This window comes from Camelus ferus, chromosome 12 (assembly GCF_009834535.1).
Source record: "Camelus ferus isolate YT-003-E chromosome 12, BCGSAC_Cfer_1.0, whole genome shotgun sequence".
Taxonomy (NCBI): Eukaryota; Metazoa; Chordata; class Mammalia; order Artiodactyla; family Camelidae; genus Camelus; species Camelus ferus.
In genome coordinates this window covers 63,264,007-63,279,559 of record NC_045707.1, presented here as the reverse complement: position 1 = coordinate 63,279,559, position 15,553 = coordinate 63,264,007, and the positions used below count along the sequence as shown (strand labels likewise).

Here is a 15,553-nt window from a genome sequence, read left to right as displayed (position 1 = left end):
TTACTACAAGATATTGAATATAGTTCCCTGTGCTCTACAGAAGAAACTTGTTGTTTATCTGTTTTATATATAGTAGTGTGTATCTGCTAATCTCGGACTCCCAACCGAGAGGGAGAGATTTTAAAAATAGAGAATATTATGAAGAATTTTTTCTCGTACTTTTAAAACTCAGATAAGATGCCTGATTGTAATAAAAATATGAGGTATCAGTAACCATAGAGACAGCGAATCACTCATCAAAAATCTGTCTTGTCACACACAAAAGCACCAGGTTTACACAATTTCATAGATGTGTTTTAGTTAAACAGTTAGGAAAAGTTAAATCTCATCTCAAACAAACAAAAAAATGCTTCCCAACATGTCTCAGTAGGTTGCCCCACCCCAAGAAAGGAAACAGTTAACACTAGAAAACTTAGGACTACGATTCACTACCCTAATAGAACACAGGAATAATAAAAGAAGAAGAAATGTCACGTGAACAGATGTGACTGAAAGCATTAGAAAAGTCTAACACTGTTCATGATATAATTCCTGGCAAACGATGAATAGAAGGGAATTTCCTTAACTGGCAGCAAGAATTATAGTTGGTAGTGAAACAGAAGCATTCCAAGTAAAGTGAAAAATAAGATAAAGATGACTTCTTCCACTGTCCTGTTCGGCACTGTTCTAGAAGTCCTGATGGAGGCCAGCCAACACAAAACAGTAGAGAAAAAAATATTAGAATTACTTCAGAAAGTTGGCTTGTTTCAAAGTCACTTTACAAAAATCAATAAGTAGCTGATATCGAAAATAATAGATTAGAAATAGGATTTTTCAAATCCCATTCACAGTAGCACCGAACCATAAAGTATCTGCAAGTAAATCTAGTAGAAGGTGGGCAAGGCTCATGTGAACGAAATTATAAAACTTAAAAGTGGGGTTAAGACTGAAATAATCAAGAGGAATTCCATGGACATGGATGGTAAGATTTGTTTGACGGTGTAAAATTTACATGCAAATTTAGTGCGATTTTAGCAAAATCCCCAACAGGATGTTTGTAAGTGTGGAAAATGATCCTAAAATTCATATAGAATAATAAGGAAGTTTTGAAAAACAAATAAAGAAAAGTACTGATCTTATTTGACCTCACAATTTATTATTTGGTTTTAATGATTACGGAATGTGCTGTTGGAACAGTGATACACATACTGACCAATAGAAAACAACAGAGATCTAAGTATAAATGAGAACTTGGTATATGGTGAGGGGCATTATAAATCAGTGGGAAAGGCACTTCATTATCTAGTACTGAGATAATTGATCATCCACGTAGAAAAAAATAAAATGAGATTGCTATTTCACATTATTCACATAAATACGTTCTGCGTGGGTTAAAGCTCTGACTCTGAAAAGTAAAAGTTTAAAAACTTTAGAAGAAAATATAGGAAAAATATCTTTTTGACCTTGAGAGCAATGAAGGATTTCTTTAAAGACACCCAGAAAGCACAAACCCTAAAGGGAACATTTGCTATTTGACTGCATTCAAAGTAAAAAAATTCTTTTTGATCAGGGACATAATGTACAAGACTAACACAGTCTAGGAGAAGATTTTTGCAAATCTAGTAAATGACTACTGTCCAGAATATCCAAAGGACTACTAGAAATCATGAGAAAAGAAAAAGAGAAATGATCAAATGGAAGAGTGAGCAAAGGAACAGGACAGTTCGCAGAAGAGGAATCTATAAGCCAGTGAAACGTGAAATAGTGCTCAACATCGCCGTTATCAGGATGATGCAAATTACAGCTAACAACAAGACATCATTTCATACCCACTGATTAACAAATATTACAAAACTGGTGAGGCTGTGGGGAAGCAGGGACTGCCATACATTGCTGGTGGGATGTAAATGGGTGCAGCTCCTTTGGAGAAATTGATCATGTCCATTAAAACTGAAGGACAATTATAACATGAATTGGAAATAGATTGAAGCCTGAACTTCCTGGCCGTGGTTAATCCTAGAGTGGGAGGGAGCGGGGTGGGAAGAAGGGGATGTCTTGCTTCGATGGAATTGTCATGTTTTACACAGTTAAAAATTACCTGAAGCAAATGCGGGAAAATACGAACATTATTTAAATCTGTTGGGGATATAAGAACAATGCACTTTTGAACTGTACTTTTCTATATGATTTCTATATGATTGGGATGTTTTGTAATTTCTTGAAAGAATTGAATGCAGAGGCTTGAGGACTGAAGTGATGGTTTTTAGGACATTGATAAGTAGCTGTTCCTGGAATGCATTCTCCCCTGAAATCTGTATCCACATTGCTTACATTCTTACTTATTTTATGTTTTTACTCAACTATCACCTTCTCAGGGAGGTGCTCCCTGACCTTTGACATTTTCTAACTTCCTTTGATTTATTTTAATGTTGAACACATTACTATTTAACATGTTATATATTTGTATTTATTTACTTGTATTGTTGACTATATTGTATTGTTCGTATTCATCCATCTTTCTACCAGAATATGAGCTTTCCATGGTAGGGATTTCTATCTGTTTGGTTTACTTCTATATCCTCAGCACCCGGAATAGCGCCCAGGGCAGAGTAGACCCTCAATAAATATTTATGAAATGAGTGAATGGACAAAGGAGTTCTGAGTTCTGACCCCTAGGTGGTGGAAGGCTGCCTGCCTCACTGAAAGATCCAGGCGGGAGGATTGGTGCAGGCGGGGTGCTGTGTTTGAATAGGATGGTGCTGATCTGAAGGGAGAGGTGGCATACATCCAAGCAAGGTCAGCAGGTAGTGGGAAATCAGGGGACTGAAAGGACAGCTCCTGTATTTACAAGCAGATGTACTTGGCTGTCAGTCCTGCTGAAGAAATTTGACCAGGCATAAAATGAATAGCTTAATAAGGAAATTCTCTGTATTTATTCTATCTCGCTTAAAAAAACAAAACAAAACACTGCAATTCAGTTTACTACAAAAGATGTGCTCTATCTCTGAGAGGGATTAAATGCTACTGTTTTATCTATGGGCTGTGACAGTATTAAACAACTTTTACTGGTTTCCATACATTGGATCTGATTCATCTGTTGTTCATCGTTTATTGTGCAGGGCAAAGAAAGATTCGTTGTTAGAGTTAAAAATAATAACAGCCCTGTTGAATGTATCTTCATTGAAGACTCTGATGTTAAAAGAGATTGTAAGGAATAGGGATATATATATGTTTTCCCACATGTTAGGCTGTTGGCTAAATATTTCTTTCCAGACTTGAGGTTTGCTTGCTGTGGGGCTGAATGCACAAAAGGTTTTTAGGTGACTCTAGACCAGTAATTCTTCAACTGTAGTGTACGTATGCTTCCGTTGGTAAATTTGTGAAAAGGCAGATTTTAGGGCCCCCATGGAGAGAGAGAATTCAGAATTTCTGCAGTGTGTAGACCCAGGAATCTGAATTTTAAACAGTTACTCCAGGTGACTCTGATGCAAAACGTAATGAGACAACACTTGGAAAAAAAAATTGCTGTTGGTGATGCTAACTTTTACTCAATCATTTCACTTTTTTGTCTGTCTACCGATTATATGCAATAATGTGTCGTGTGTTTCGTAATAATATATGCAAATAAAATGGGTGTGCCAACATTGGCAGTTTGAAAGCTGTAAATAATTACGTCTACAACAGAAAGATACAAAGAGAAATAACAAAATCTGCTCTGCCAAGAAGTGGAAAATCTAGCACAAAGCGGTATACTAACTGGCGTGAAGATAAGAAAGTTACATTACTCTCCTATTGCTGCTGTAATAAATTACCAGAAACTTAGTGACTTAAGACAACACAGATTTATTCTCTTACTGTTCTAGAGGTTAGAAGTTTAAAATGAGTTTTACAGGGTTAAAGTCAAGGTGTTAGCAAAGCTGGTTCCCTCTGAAGGCCCGGGAGTGATCTGGTCCGTGCCTTTCCAGCTTCCAACCACTTCTAGCATTTGGTGGTTTATGGGCTTTTTCTCCGCCTTTTTGCATCTTCCAGTTTCTCTCTGCTTCTGTCATTCTCATTCCTTTCCTGTAGTCAAAACTCCTCCTGCCTCCCTGTTCGTAGGACATCTGTGGTAACATTCAGGGCCCACCTGAATGATCCAGGATCATGCCCTCATCTCAAAATTCTTGATTTAATCACAGCCGCGAAGTCCCTTTGGGTAACATTCACAGTCTTAAGGATTAGGACACGGTATCTCAGGGGGCCATCCTTCAGACCACCACATCTATATTAGAAAGATGGGACCACGGCAGTGTGAACATGGCAGAGCCCTGCCCTTACCTTGAAGTGAGTTGCACTTGTAAGCTCCATAGTAACTAGTAAATACTGTGCTTAGGGAATAAATGTGAAGAGATTTACAAGAAGAGAACGTATGGGTTGCCACAGTGCTAATTTCTTTGCCTGAAGCAAAATGCAGTTGTAAGATGTAACCAATCTATTATAACAGCATTTTTAGGACTCCAGTGGACAAGGACCTTCAAAGTTTATGGCCAGTTTATGGGAGGCAGCAACACGCCGTTGGTCCCTGTTGGGTGAAAGGTACTGTGTTAGACACAGGAAGGAGTAAAAACAGAAACTGAAAAGTTGGACCCAATGCTTAAAGAATGTAAAGACCTATAGAAAGATGAGACCAGAGCACTTTAAATGTAGAGAGACTATGAACTCATAGAATAAAGGCCCCTGGGTCCCAAAGAAACCCCATGGTGTGTAGCCAGCCTGTCTCAGAATTCTCAGAAGGGCTTTTTTCACGAATCCTTAGTAAAATTCTATGCAAGGGGAAGAGGGAAAATGCAAGTGGAGACAAATCATAAGAGCATCTTTATCAGTGACTGTACTCTGGATTCTCCTTATAAAAATATTTGATGCGATGTGGAATTTAGGTCCCATGAAAGGTGTTTAAGTAACTGTTCTCAGAAAAGCTATCCTGTGGCTCTGTGGCATGAATTCCAAGGGGGGAGACTCGTGGAGGGGCTCTGGTGTTTGTTTCTGCAGTGTGTGTTTGTCAGCATGGTAGGTTTGGAGGTAGTTGTGGTTTGGCTGTCCCCATGTGCCTCCCTCGTAGGACTGGGATTGAGCTACCCACACCTTCCCAGTTCTAAATTCTCCTCCTTCTCAGAGTGGGTTCTTTGACTGCAGTGATGGAGATTGCCTATTACTGGCTGTTCTCCCTATAAAAGCTGCAGAACTAGTTTTTCACTTGCAATAGTATGCTTTTCTGCCCACTAGCCACTCTGTCTCAATACATCGTAAATCATCTCCCTGTGTGGTTTTCAATCGTGTTACCCTGCTTCCGACTCAGAAGTGGCTCTCAGTTTCTCAAAGCAGCACACCCAGGCTCTTCACTTGTGAGGTCAAGGCCCTTCCGAAGTTCTGCCTCCTGGATCTGCCCCACCTGCTCCAGCTAAGCCAGCTCCTTCCCCCGCCCCCTTGCAGCCTCCTCTTTGTGTTTATTGGCTCATACTTACTGCTCGTGCATCTGGATTCTGGTTCCTTGTTTCTGTCTGAGTTTTGTGTGCATTTATTTTCCTTTTTCTTAGCAAAGAAAAGTTACTTTCCGAATTTTAAATAAGACTAATACTCCCGGGTTTTCAGTTTCTTGTTTACAACATCCTTTCCTCTTTGTATCCATATATTTGTCTTCTACTTAGTGCCAAAGGCACCTGCTCCCTTCTCCCTCACTTGTTCTGTTTTACTGGTTTGTATGAAGAACCCAAATCAAATTATATTCATGCAGGCGAATTAATTCATCTTTAGTGGTGGAGAGTTTAGTGACAACACATCATTGTTTTTCAGTTATTAAAGAAAAGGACTGATATTTTCAGTTAGTTGAGTAGAAAAGTAAATTTGTTATTGTTAGTAGAGTGAAATTTTAAAGCCATGAAATAATTTCTGTGTCTTCCAAAGTTTTAATGTGCCCTTGCAGTGTGAAATTTTCTCAGAGAACAACGCTGGCAAGCCAGAAGGTTTGTTTAACTTAATTTACCAAATAATAAACGCCAAATCAGAGAAAATGTTATTCAAGTCTTTATTTAACTGGTGCACTACTGTTGTAAATGGTTTTTTTCCTTTTTCATTGCTGTATAGTGTAACTATACACCATTTCACATAATCATATAGTAACTACCATGATTCATTTTTTAACACAATGAATAAGTAAAATAGTCTGAAAGAAAGGCTTTAGAGAGATTTAGCTCTACTGTCCTTTATAATGACTCAGTGACTATAGAAAACCTTTTCAAATTCTTCATCTACAAAATCAGAATTCACTGCTAACCCCACCCTGAGTCTACAAGTATTTTATAATGATAAATAAGAAAATCTGTGAAGTATTTTAAATTATTTGAAGGAAGTCTCCAAAATTACTTAGTATAAAATTGTGTAATATTTCTGACAATTACATGTGCTTCCTTATTTGCATTATATTACATTTGTATTTATGTTTTCCCCTGTCCCTTGAAATCTTTACTGCAATGAAATGGTAAACGGTGGAACATTGTATGGAAGAATTTGAATAATTGCTTGCTGCTCTTTACTTGCAAGGTGCTCTGTCCCTGTTCCGATGAATCTTCATCTCTTTGGAGAGGACTTCTTTGAAGAGCCATTGTAAATTGCGTCCACATTGATTTTCTCAGTAAGACTTAGTTGCTGTATCTCCCCACTGGACTGCAAGCTTCTTGCAAGAGGAGACCATGTCGCTTTTGCTTACCTTTGGACATTCAGTACATGACCATTAATAGATGCTCATTAACTAGTAACTAACTAAATAAATAGACCATTGATGAAATCATTAAATGGTCTTTGATGTTCTTCTTCTAAATTGCACGGCTATCAGAGGCAAAGTCAATTTCAATTTATCTGAAGTTTCCTTCCATTATGACTCCTTTCCAAAGAATATTCTGTCCTAATAGTGGCAAATGTCTGACACCAGTGCCACCTCTCGCACCCGTGTGAGCACAGACGGCTCTTTCTTGGCGCTTTCTCCCCACAGGTGCAGATGTGGTCTCAGGATTGCTCGTCACCTGTCCTCTGAGAAGCCACTCTCAGCTCTCAGAATTGTTGAAATTTAATCTCCATTCCTGTCATTATGAGAAAGAGAGATGCCTATTGGGGTTGATGATGTCTGCCTTAGTATTGTTCTCCTTCTGTGATGAAAATACAGTTGACCCTTGAACAGTAAGGCGGCTGGGAGGTGGGAGCGGACCCTTTGCACAGTTGAGAATCCATGTATAACTTTTGATTTCCCCAAACTTAACTACTAATAGCCCACTGTTGACCCGGAAGCCTTACTGATAACATAAGCGGACGATCAACACATATTTTGTATATTTTATGTATATCTACATGTATTTTATGCATTCATGACATACCTAACCCTCTATTAATTTTTTTGGGTATTTCTAGACTATGTGGTTCATCTGCAAGTTTTTTCAAATTGTCACGAATCTCCAAAATTTTTTCCAGTGCATTTACTGAGAAGAAATCTACACGTAAGTGGACCTGTGCAGTTCAAACCCATGTTGTCCAAGGGTCAGCTGTACTTAAAATCCTATAAAAAGATGCAACAAACATACTTTAAGTATAGAGGGTTCATGAAACTACAGAGTAAAGGCTACTGGGTCAAACAGACACCCCTAGGAACATCAATTTGGGGCATTTAGGCTTCCTGTGGGACCAAAATTATGTAGCTCCTAAGCCTTAGTTCATTGCTACTGTGTATTACCACAAGGGCAGGGGCATAAGAATGTTTTTCCAAAGCCAGCTTCTATTTCATATTGGCTGGCTAGTCTTTCTAATCAGGACCAAGATCATGGGCAATTCAGGGGGAAAAAGAGGAACAGTCAAGAGTAAAGGATGGAGAATGACAGCGGAGCAGTTGGTAGGTACTTTCAAGGGAAGTGAAAAACGTCAAAGAGTAAAACTAGGTAGAGATACCAAAAAACCCAAAAACCTTTTTGCTATTTTCTTCTCAAAATAAATAGTGACTAGATGAGACTAATTTAGACAAATGAGGAGGAAGCACCAATCTCTCAGGGATAATATGGTGTGTAGATAATGATAAACTCTTGCCCCTGGAGGGAACTTTGTGCTGAGGCCCAGAGAAGTGAACTAACTCTCACAAGTTGACAGTACTTGGTGACAGTGCTGAGTCGCACGTCCCCGTGTGCTACTTCCTAGTGTAATATCCTTTCCACTGGACTTAATGGGCAGTTTGGTTTATATTGGTTGTAGGAAGAAGCTATGCAGAGGGAGAGATAAAGCCTGGTTAGCAATTTACATTTTCAGAGCTGGGCTCTTATCGTGGCATGTCAGAAAAGCAAATGAGCAGGTGTAATAAAATTATATTTCATTGCTTTTGAGTGATAACTCTGTTTATGAAGATTTGGTTTCCATGTTATGATTAAGCAGAACCTGGTCACCCTAAAAGAAGAATAACAGCTGTGGTTTTTTTTTTTCCCCAAAGTATAAAATGAAGTATTGCACAGCCAACTCTTGTTTAAACACACAGGAATTATACAGTTTGTGAAATATTTTGGACTTTTGCCCCCATCCTTTAGCTGGTCTCACTTGTTTCAACTGGGCATTGGAGTGAGACAGAGACAGATAAGGTCAATGATTGTTCTTAAGTGAGACTGGGACGACAATTGGTGTTACCTAGTAAGTAAGGGACTTGTTCAACAGGATGTTAGGATCAGCTGAATTAATCTATCCATTTCTCTGCATCCCTGCTGCCATCTCTCTAGTCCAAACCACACCATCTTTCACTACAATAATCTAATTCATTTCCTTTTATTTATTTCTAATCCCTCTTAATCTGTCATCTGCTCTGTAGCTTATGTCATCAGTTAAAACGTAATTCTGATTATGTCATTCTGTGGTTTAAAATCTTTGACTTGTCTATGCCCATGGCAGTAAATTAATATTCTACATTTTGGTTTGCAAGCCCTTGTTTAATTTGGTTTGAAGTTTCTCTACTTCTCCAGGTTCACCTATCGCTCTCTATCTCCTCATTTTTCTAACTTTGTCTTTCTGTAGATGTCTTAACAAGTGACCACTTGTATCTCAGTTCACCTGGTAGAGGTCAATCACATCATCCTTCTTAAAAGCAGAAGTAAATTTATCACTTTTCTGGCTTAATAGCCCTTCATGAATTACCACCAGTATCATAATTAAGTCCTATTATTTACTGGTCCATTTAAAATCACTTATCATTTGGTTATCACTGTTGCCTTAGGACATAATGTTTCCTTGGTCTGGGATATCCTCCTCCACTTGGTAGCTTACTACATCCAGCTTATCCTCCAAAATTTAGCTGAAATAACTCCTCCCCTGAGAATCCCACATTTTCATCAAAAAGTCCCTGTATAGACTTCCATTGAATATTTACATACCTATGGAATTCATTTTTTCACTTATTTATTCATCAAAGGTTTATTGACTGCCTACTATGTACCAGGTACTGGAGGGGCAAATTTAACAAAATATTTTGACCTACAAAAACTAATTGATAAAAATCTTTGCCCTCATGCAACTTACATTCTTGGAAAAAGGGCAGCAAGAAACAAAATGAGTATGTGAAGCATATCTTTTGATAAATGGTGATAAATGTAATGGGAAACAATAAAGCAAGGAAGGAGAATGGGGAATCCTGGAGTGGGAGAGAAGACTTCTCAGAAAGAACAGATATTTGGAAGAGTATCTGAAGGAAGAGAGGGAATGAGCTGTGGGGATGTCTAGGGGAAATCTCAAAAGCTGTGATGGGAGAATCTCTCTTGCATGTCTGAGGAATGTCAAGGAAGCCAGTGTAAAAGTGGAGTAAGGTTAAGGTGGAACAAAATGGTAGGAAATGAGACCAGAGAAGTAAAAGGGACTAGATTTTTATAGGGACTTGGGAGCCCTTGTGAAAACGTGGGCTTTTACTGTAAATGAGTTGGAAAGCCACTGGGGGAGGAAGAGAAGAGTGATATGGGAGTTGACATTCATTTTAATAGGAACATTGTGGTTGCTGGGTAGCGAGCAGACTGAACAGAGTGAGGGACAAGGCATTAGCAGGAGATTAGAGGACTTGTCCAGGCAAGAAATGAAGGAAGCTTGGAAGCAGGGTGATGGTGGTGGGGCTGTGAGAAGTGATTGGATTCTGGATATGTTCTTAAAGTAGATGCCCAATTGAACAGGTCAGCGTGAGAGATGGAGGGGAAACAAGGATGGTGTTGAGATACTGGTCTTGGGAAGCCAGATAGAAAGATTTCAGGAGGAGCAGATTGTGTGTGTGTGTGTGTGTGTGTGTGTGAGAGAGAGAGAGAGAGAGAGAGAGATTGGGTGTTTGGCTTCAGATATGTTAAGTTTGAGATGACTACTAGATATCCAACTGGAGATGTCCAGTGGGCAGTTGGAAGTCTGGAATTATGGAGTAGCTCTTCAGCATCTTAATATTTGGAACCGTGAGACTAGATGTTATCCCCAAGTCACTGAGTGTAGACAGAGAAATGAAGATGTCCATGGACTGGAACGTGGTTCTCTCCAGCTAAAGTGAGGGACCCTCCAGTTTAAAAGAAGTGAGAGATATGAGGGTAGGAGGAGGATGAATCATGCAGGAGACTGAGAAGGAGTGGTCAACCAGATGGAAGGAAAGTAAGACTGAAGCCAAGTGAAGACAGTATTTGGAGGAGAAACGATCAACTGTGTCAAGCTCTGTGGATAGATTACACACGTTGAGGGCTGGGAGCTGACAGTTGGATTTGGCATCCTGGGGCCATTAGTGATGTTGATGAGAGCAGTTTTGGTAGAGCAGTGGGAATGGAAGCCTTGTTGCAGTGAATTCAAGAGAGACTAGAGACAGGGAGAATAAATTGGCAACCACCCTACTTACATCTATTGTTTCAGGGTGTTAAGGGCTCCGTTTCATTCTGAAAGTGTTCTGCTTTGCATGTTAACTTACGTGTTGAATTTTGAGAATCATGTCTTTGAAAAGGGAGGAGGGGTAGATAGAACATGGAGTTTGGCCTTAGATAGGAGCTCAGTCCTTTGTAATGGGAGTTCATTCCATCGTATTACAGGAGTTCATCATTTGTAATGGGAGGGAAGGCAGAATGCAGTTACATTTCTCATATTGTATTTTGCTATTGATTTATTTGTTTATTTCCCCACATATTGTGAACCTCTTAAGAGCAGTAAGAGTAAATGTTTTGTTTATTGTGTGGTGGAGATTTTTATTGTTCTCGCTCTATGCTGTAGTACAATGCCTGGCACCCAGCAGGCGTGCAATAAATGTTTGAATGAACAAATGAAGACACTGTACTAAGCATGTGTGCATTTTATCTTCTCACTCAGATTGGATCATTTCCATCAAATCTTGGCAAACAGATTGATTTAATCATGCTTTTCTTGTCTGGGCCTCCAGACAGCTTGACTAACTGGTAGAGCTGATTGATAGGAATGGCTGTGTTCCCCCTAATATCCATGGTGTCTCCCAGGAGTAAAATCAGTGACCTTTTGCTGCGTTATTTTGCAATGGTCCTGGCTACGGTTTTAATGTGAACTTACGATTTACTTCACTGTGAATCTTCAGAAAACTCTCCATTCTTCTCAGTATCCATTTGGCACTTTCAGTTTATCATTCATGTGGCATGCATCATTATCTGTTATTATTATCCAACATTTTGAGTGGGGATTAGATCATCATTGTTTTTTGTTCCCAATAATGCTTTGGACCACCTTTGGTTAGACAACACATCTTCTTTGTCTTGAAGTTAGAAATGCTTAGTCCAGACCCTGGTGCAAAGCAGATGCCAAATAAATATTTGCTGAATGAACAAACGTGTGAATGAATGATTCTTGTCTGTGGTGTATGCTCTTGGTGCAGGACCAGATCTCCTTTCCTGTTTCCTGTGCTTATCCCCCAGTTCTTACTGTCTTGCTTCTAACAGCTCATACTCAACCTCTGCACCAAAGGATTACCTTTGGGCCACTGGAGCTGCATCATCCAGATGCTCCAGGAACAAGAAGTGCCTGAGATTTAATGCCTGCCCCTTGGTAACCAGTATCCAATGACTGAGATGCAGGAGTCTGGAAGTCTAGCTCTCTTGCCTCAACGTAGCGGAAACTCACGAGTGCAATTTACACTCTAGAGCTCCCAGTAGGATCAGGCGGAGGCCGGAACTTCACTTGAAATTACACCCTCGTTTGGCCTTATACGCTCCGTTATATTGCTTCCCTTGCCCCCTTGTGGGTTTCTCCTTGAGAACACTTCCTTAATAAATCACCTGTATACTCATGCTTTCCTCGGGGTCTGCTTTTGGGGAACTTAAGACATTGCATGTTGTACAAGCAGTTGATGTCAGGGGTTGGGGGTCATAAGCACCATCTCTCTGAGAGCGTTAGGGTCTGCTGTTGCAGGGATTCTCCTGATAGTTTTTAGTTTTATACCACTGCCAACCAAAACTGTAGATGACTGTGAACTATCTTTGATATTTCATTTGGTTGTCACGTGGGAAGTCATTACACAATTTCAGTAAATAATTGGTATTGAGTCTAGTAAATATCTCATTGAATTACCGCTCTTTCTAACATAAAGTCAGAATGTATTTTCCTTGACTTTGTACTCTTTTTGATTATACACATCTCTGTTCTCTTTCTTTAAGCAAGGGTAATAAAGAATTAATTGCATAATCAAATTTTATATGATTGAGTTTGTCTTTCTTTTGTCTTCTTGTTGAATATAAATATCCAATTCCACATACTGAGTAAACCATTTTTTTTTTCAGTGATTTGAAAAGAACATGAACTCCTTTATCTGTAAATTGGGATTGGAAATAATGCATTTTAGAGCTGAAAAGCACTTTAGCAACCAGCTGGTGGCCAACACCTTCATTTTATGAACAAGAACATTGGAGACCCAAAGAGTTTAAGTTATTTGTTCAATATTACCCAGCTTGGTTAGTGGCAGAGCCGGACTGAAACCCAATTCCCAGGCTGCAGTATTCTCTGCTGCTCCACAAAATACATATTTCTTATTTACAGAATTGATATGAGGATTAGGGACCACATCTGAAAAATAGATTTAGCCTTTGGAAAGAAAGATGCTGGATAGCTTTATGAAAGCTTTAGGAAAGCTAATCTCATTTTAACCTTTTCTGTACAATTGTTGGTTTTGTTCAGTTTTATGTCATTTGCCTCAGGCTCCTTTCTGGCCAAGGACTAGATAATATACAATGCTTGATTTGAAAATCAATATTAAATATCCAGATTGTGTTAGAACTGTGAATTACTTCAGCTGGTTTGGAGCCAAGAGCAGTTGGAGACAGCCCTCCAAAGTGGCAATCACTGATGTACATGAAAATTTACCTATTCCTACTTTGCATATTGGGAGTAAGGGTAGTTGGATAGTTGGTTCCAAAGAAAAGAAGCATGAATTATATTTTTGTTCAGCCTGTTCATACTTCCAAAGCTTGATGCAATGTAATTTTAACAAACCATGAATTTCCTCTCCTGCCGAGCCGCCGTATCCTGCCTGCTTTCAGCATAGTCTGGGAACCATTATACTATTCCACTGTTTCTTCCTATCTCTAGCAAGCACATGCAAGTGATAACTTCGAATATTTATTTTGATGCAAGGTGTATAAATCTTCTCTGTGTCATCTTGTAAAGCTAGGAAATGGTGAGTTGCTCAACGTGGTTACTTCAATTGTTTAAGGTTGATTCTTTCAGCCCCTGAATGCTTTGGTACCTGAACGAGAATGCCATTTAATTTTCATAGTGTTAGAAGTGATTTGTGTAGATTCATATATGCAGGGAAGATAAAATTCGAATATCAAAAGGCTACAGTAACTTTCATATATATTTTTAATTAGGTGCGATTATACGCAAGGCCTGACGCTATCAGAAGAGGTTCCGGGGACTACGCCCTCCATATAACGAAGAGACTGATCGAATTTTACGAAGACTACTTTAAAGTGCCCTATTCCTTGCCAAAACTAGGTAAGACTTTTCTTGGTTACTTTATTGGAAGGGCTCCTCGAATGTGGAATTTCTTTTTTATGCATTTATTTGAGACATCCAGAAGCATGGAAGTTCCAAGGGTTGTATTTTTAGAGAAGTTGAGTACTAAGAATCGTTTCTTCTGAAGAGGTAAAATAAAATTGAGTGCTTCTGAAGTCTTGCCAAAAAGTGCTCATAGAAATTAGGAAAGGCATTATGTAAGTTTAAGATGTCCCAGAGATAACCTAGATAGCTGTAATTTGTTGAATAACTACTGTGCAGGGGTGCTTGCCAACATCTCATTTAATCTTGACAACTGCTATGTGGGCGGGTGCTGTGAGAACGTTTTCCACGTAAGGAAGTTGAGACCTAAGGGTCTTCCATTTACTCAGAACGATCAGTGAGAGAAGGAGTTGGGATTGCAAGCTAGGTCTTGATGACACTCAGAACAATTCAATATTTTATACTAACACTGATTAGTTTCTGGTTCCTAATTCTCAGATGTCCGACCCGAGTGTATTGGTTGTCCCTGAGATGCTTTTTGTACAGTCATCTTTTGAGCACACAGTTAGAGTAAATAGAATGAAAACAAGAAAGAAAGAAAACGGCACGATGGAGATTGTGTTCGCCATAAATATGTTCACATTGCTTCCTTTTATGAAGCTAATAGGTTCAATAATTATTTGTTGAATGAATAAATGAGTGAATTTTGTTATATGAATTTGAATGAAACTGCTGCCTTTGCAGGGAGTGAACTGTGACTTTCCAGGAGGTGAGAAAGGGTATATATACCTACTAGAAATGCTGAAATTATTTTTTCTTCTCAGAAAATCTGTTTGGGGAGAGAGTATAGCTCAGTGGTAGAGTGCATGCTTAGCATGCACGAGGTCCTAGGTTCAATTCCCAGTACCTCCATTAAAAAAAAAAAGTAATCCTAATGACCTCCCCCCACCAAATAAACAAATAAAACCTGTTTTGAAATATTATATCACAACAGTTATTTTGTTTCCCACCCTCCTTCCCCATCCATTGTCCTTCCCAAGAGCATTTTTGATCTGCATCCTTGTAAGTTATTGCTTACTGACAAAAACAAAGTGCTTTCCTGATCAGAAGTATTAGCATTTGAAACACAAGTTCTCCTCTCTGGAGATGGGCCTGTTTCAGTAAAGTACTTGCCTGATGTGTAGCTTTATTGGTCTTATAGTCAGCGATGCAGAAAGTAGAATAGTTGATATTGTTATCAATGGATGCAGTATACAGTTTTAATGAATGATATTACAAAATTCTGAGGTCTTCTTGAGACATGTGCTCTTAGAATATAAGATTTTATTTCAAATTTCTAAACAAAACTTTATTTCAAATGGGACTCGTCTTTTGTTTTGTTTTGTGAAGTCTTCTTTTTTTCCCTCTATATCAGCTTCCCTATTAGAATTGGTTGCACTGAAATCTCCCTGGTAGGCACCCAAGGCAGAAAGGAAGACCTGACCTCATTTGCATGGGAGGTGGCACTGTTCTCTTCTGCAGGTAGAGCAGGCTGGGAACTTCCCAGCTTGACCCTAATGTA

General features: G+C 39.0%; 1 protein-coding gene across 1 annotated transcript in view; it reads left to right on the top strand.

The window, feature by feature from the left end:
- Window positions 1-15,553, top strand: part of TRHDE (thyrotropin releasing hormone degrading enzyme) — a 331,593-nt gene that overhangs the window by 89,047 nt on the left and 226,993 nt on the right. The window contains exon 3 of the mRNA XM_006191101.3: window positions 13,863-13,989. Within this exon, the coding sequence (XP_006191163.3) occupies window positions 13,863-13,989 (127 nt within the window). The remainder of the gene's footprint in view (window positions 1-13,862; window positions 13,990-15,553) is intronic.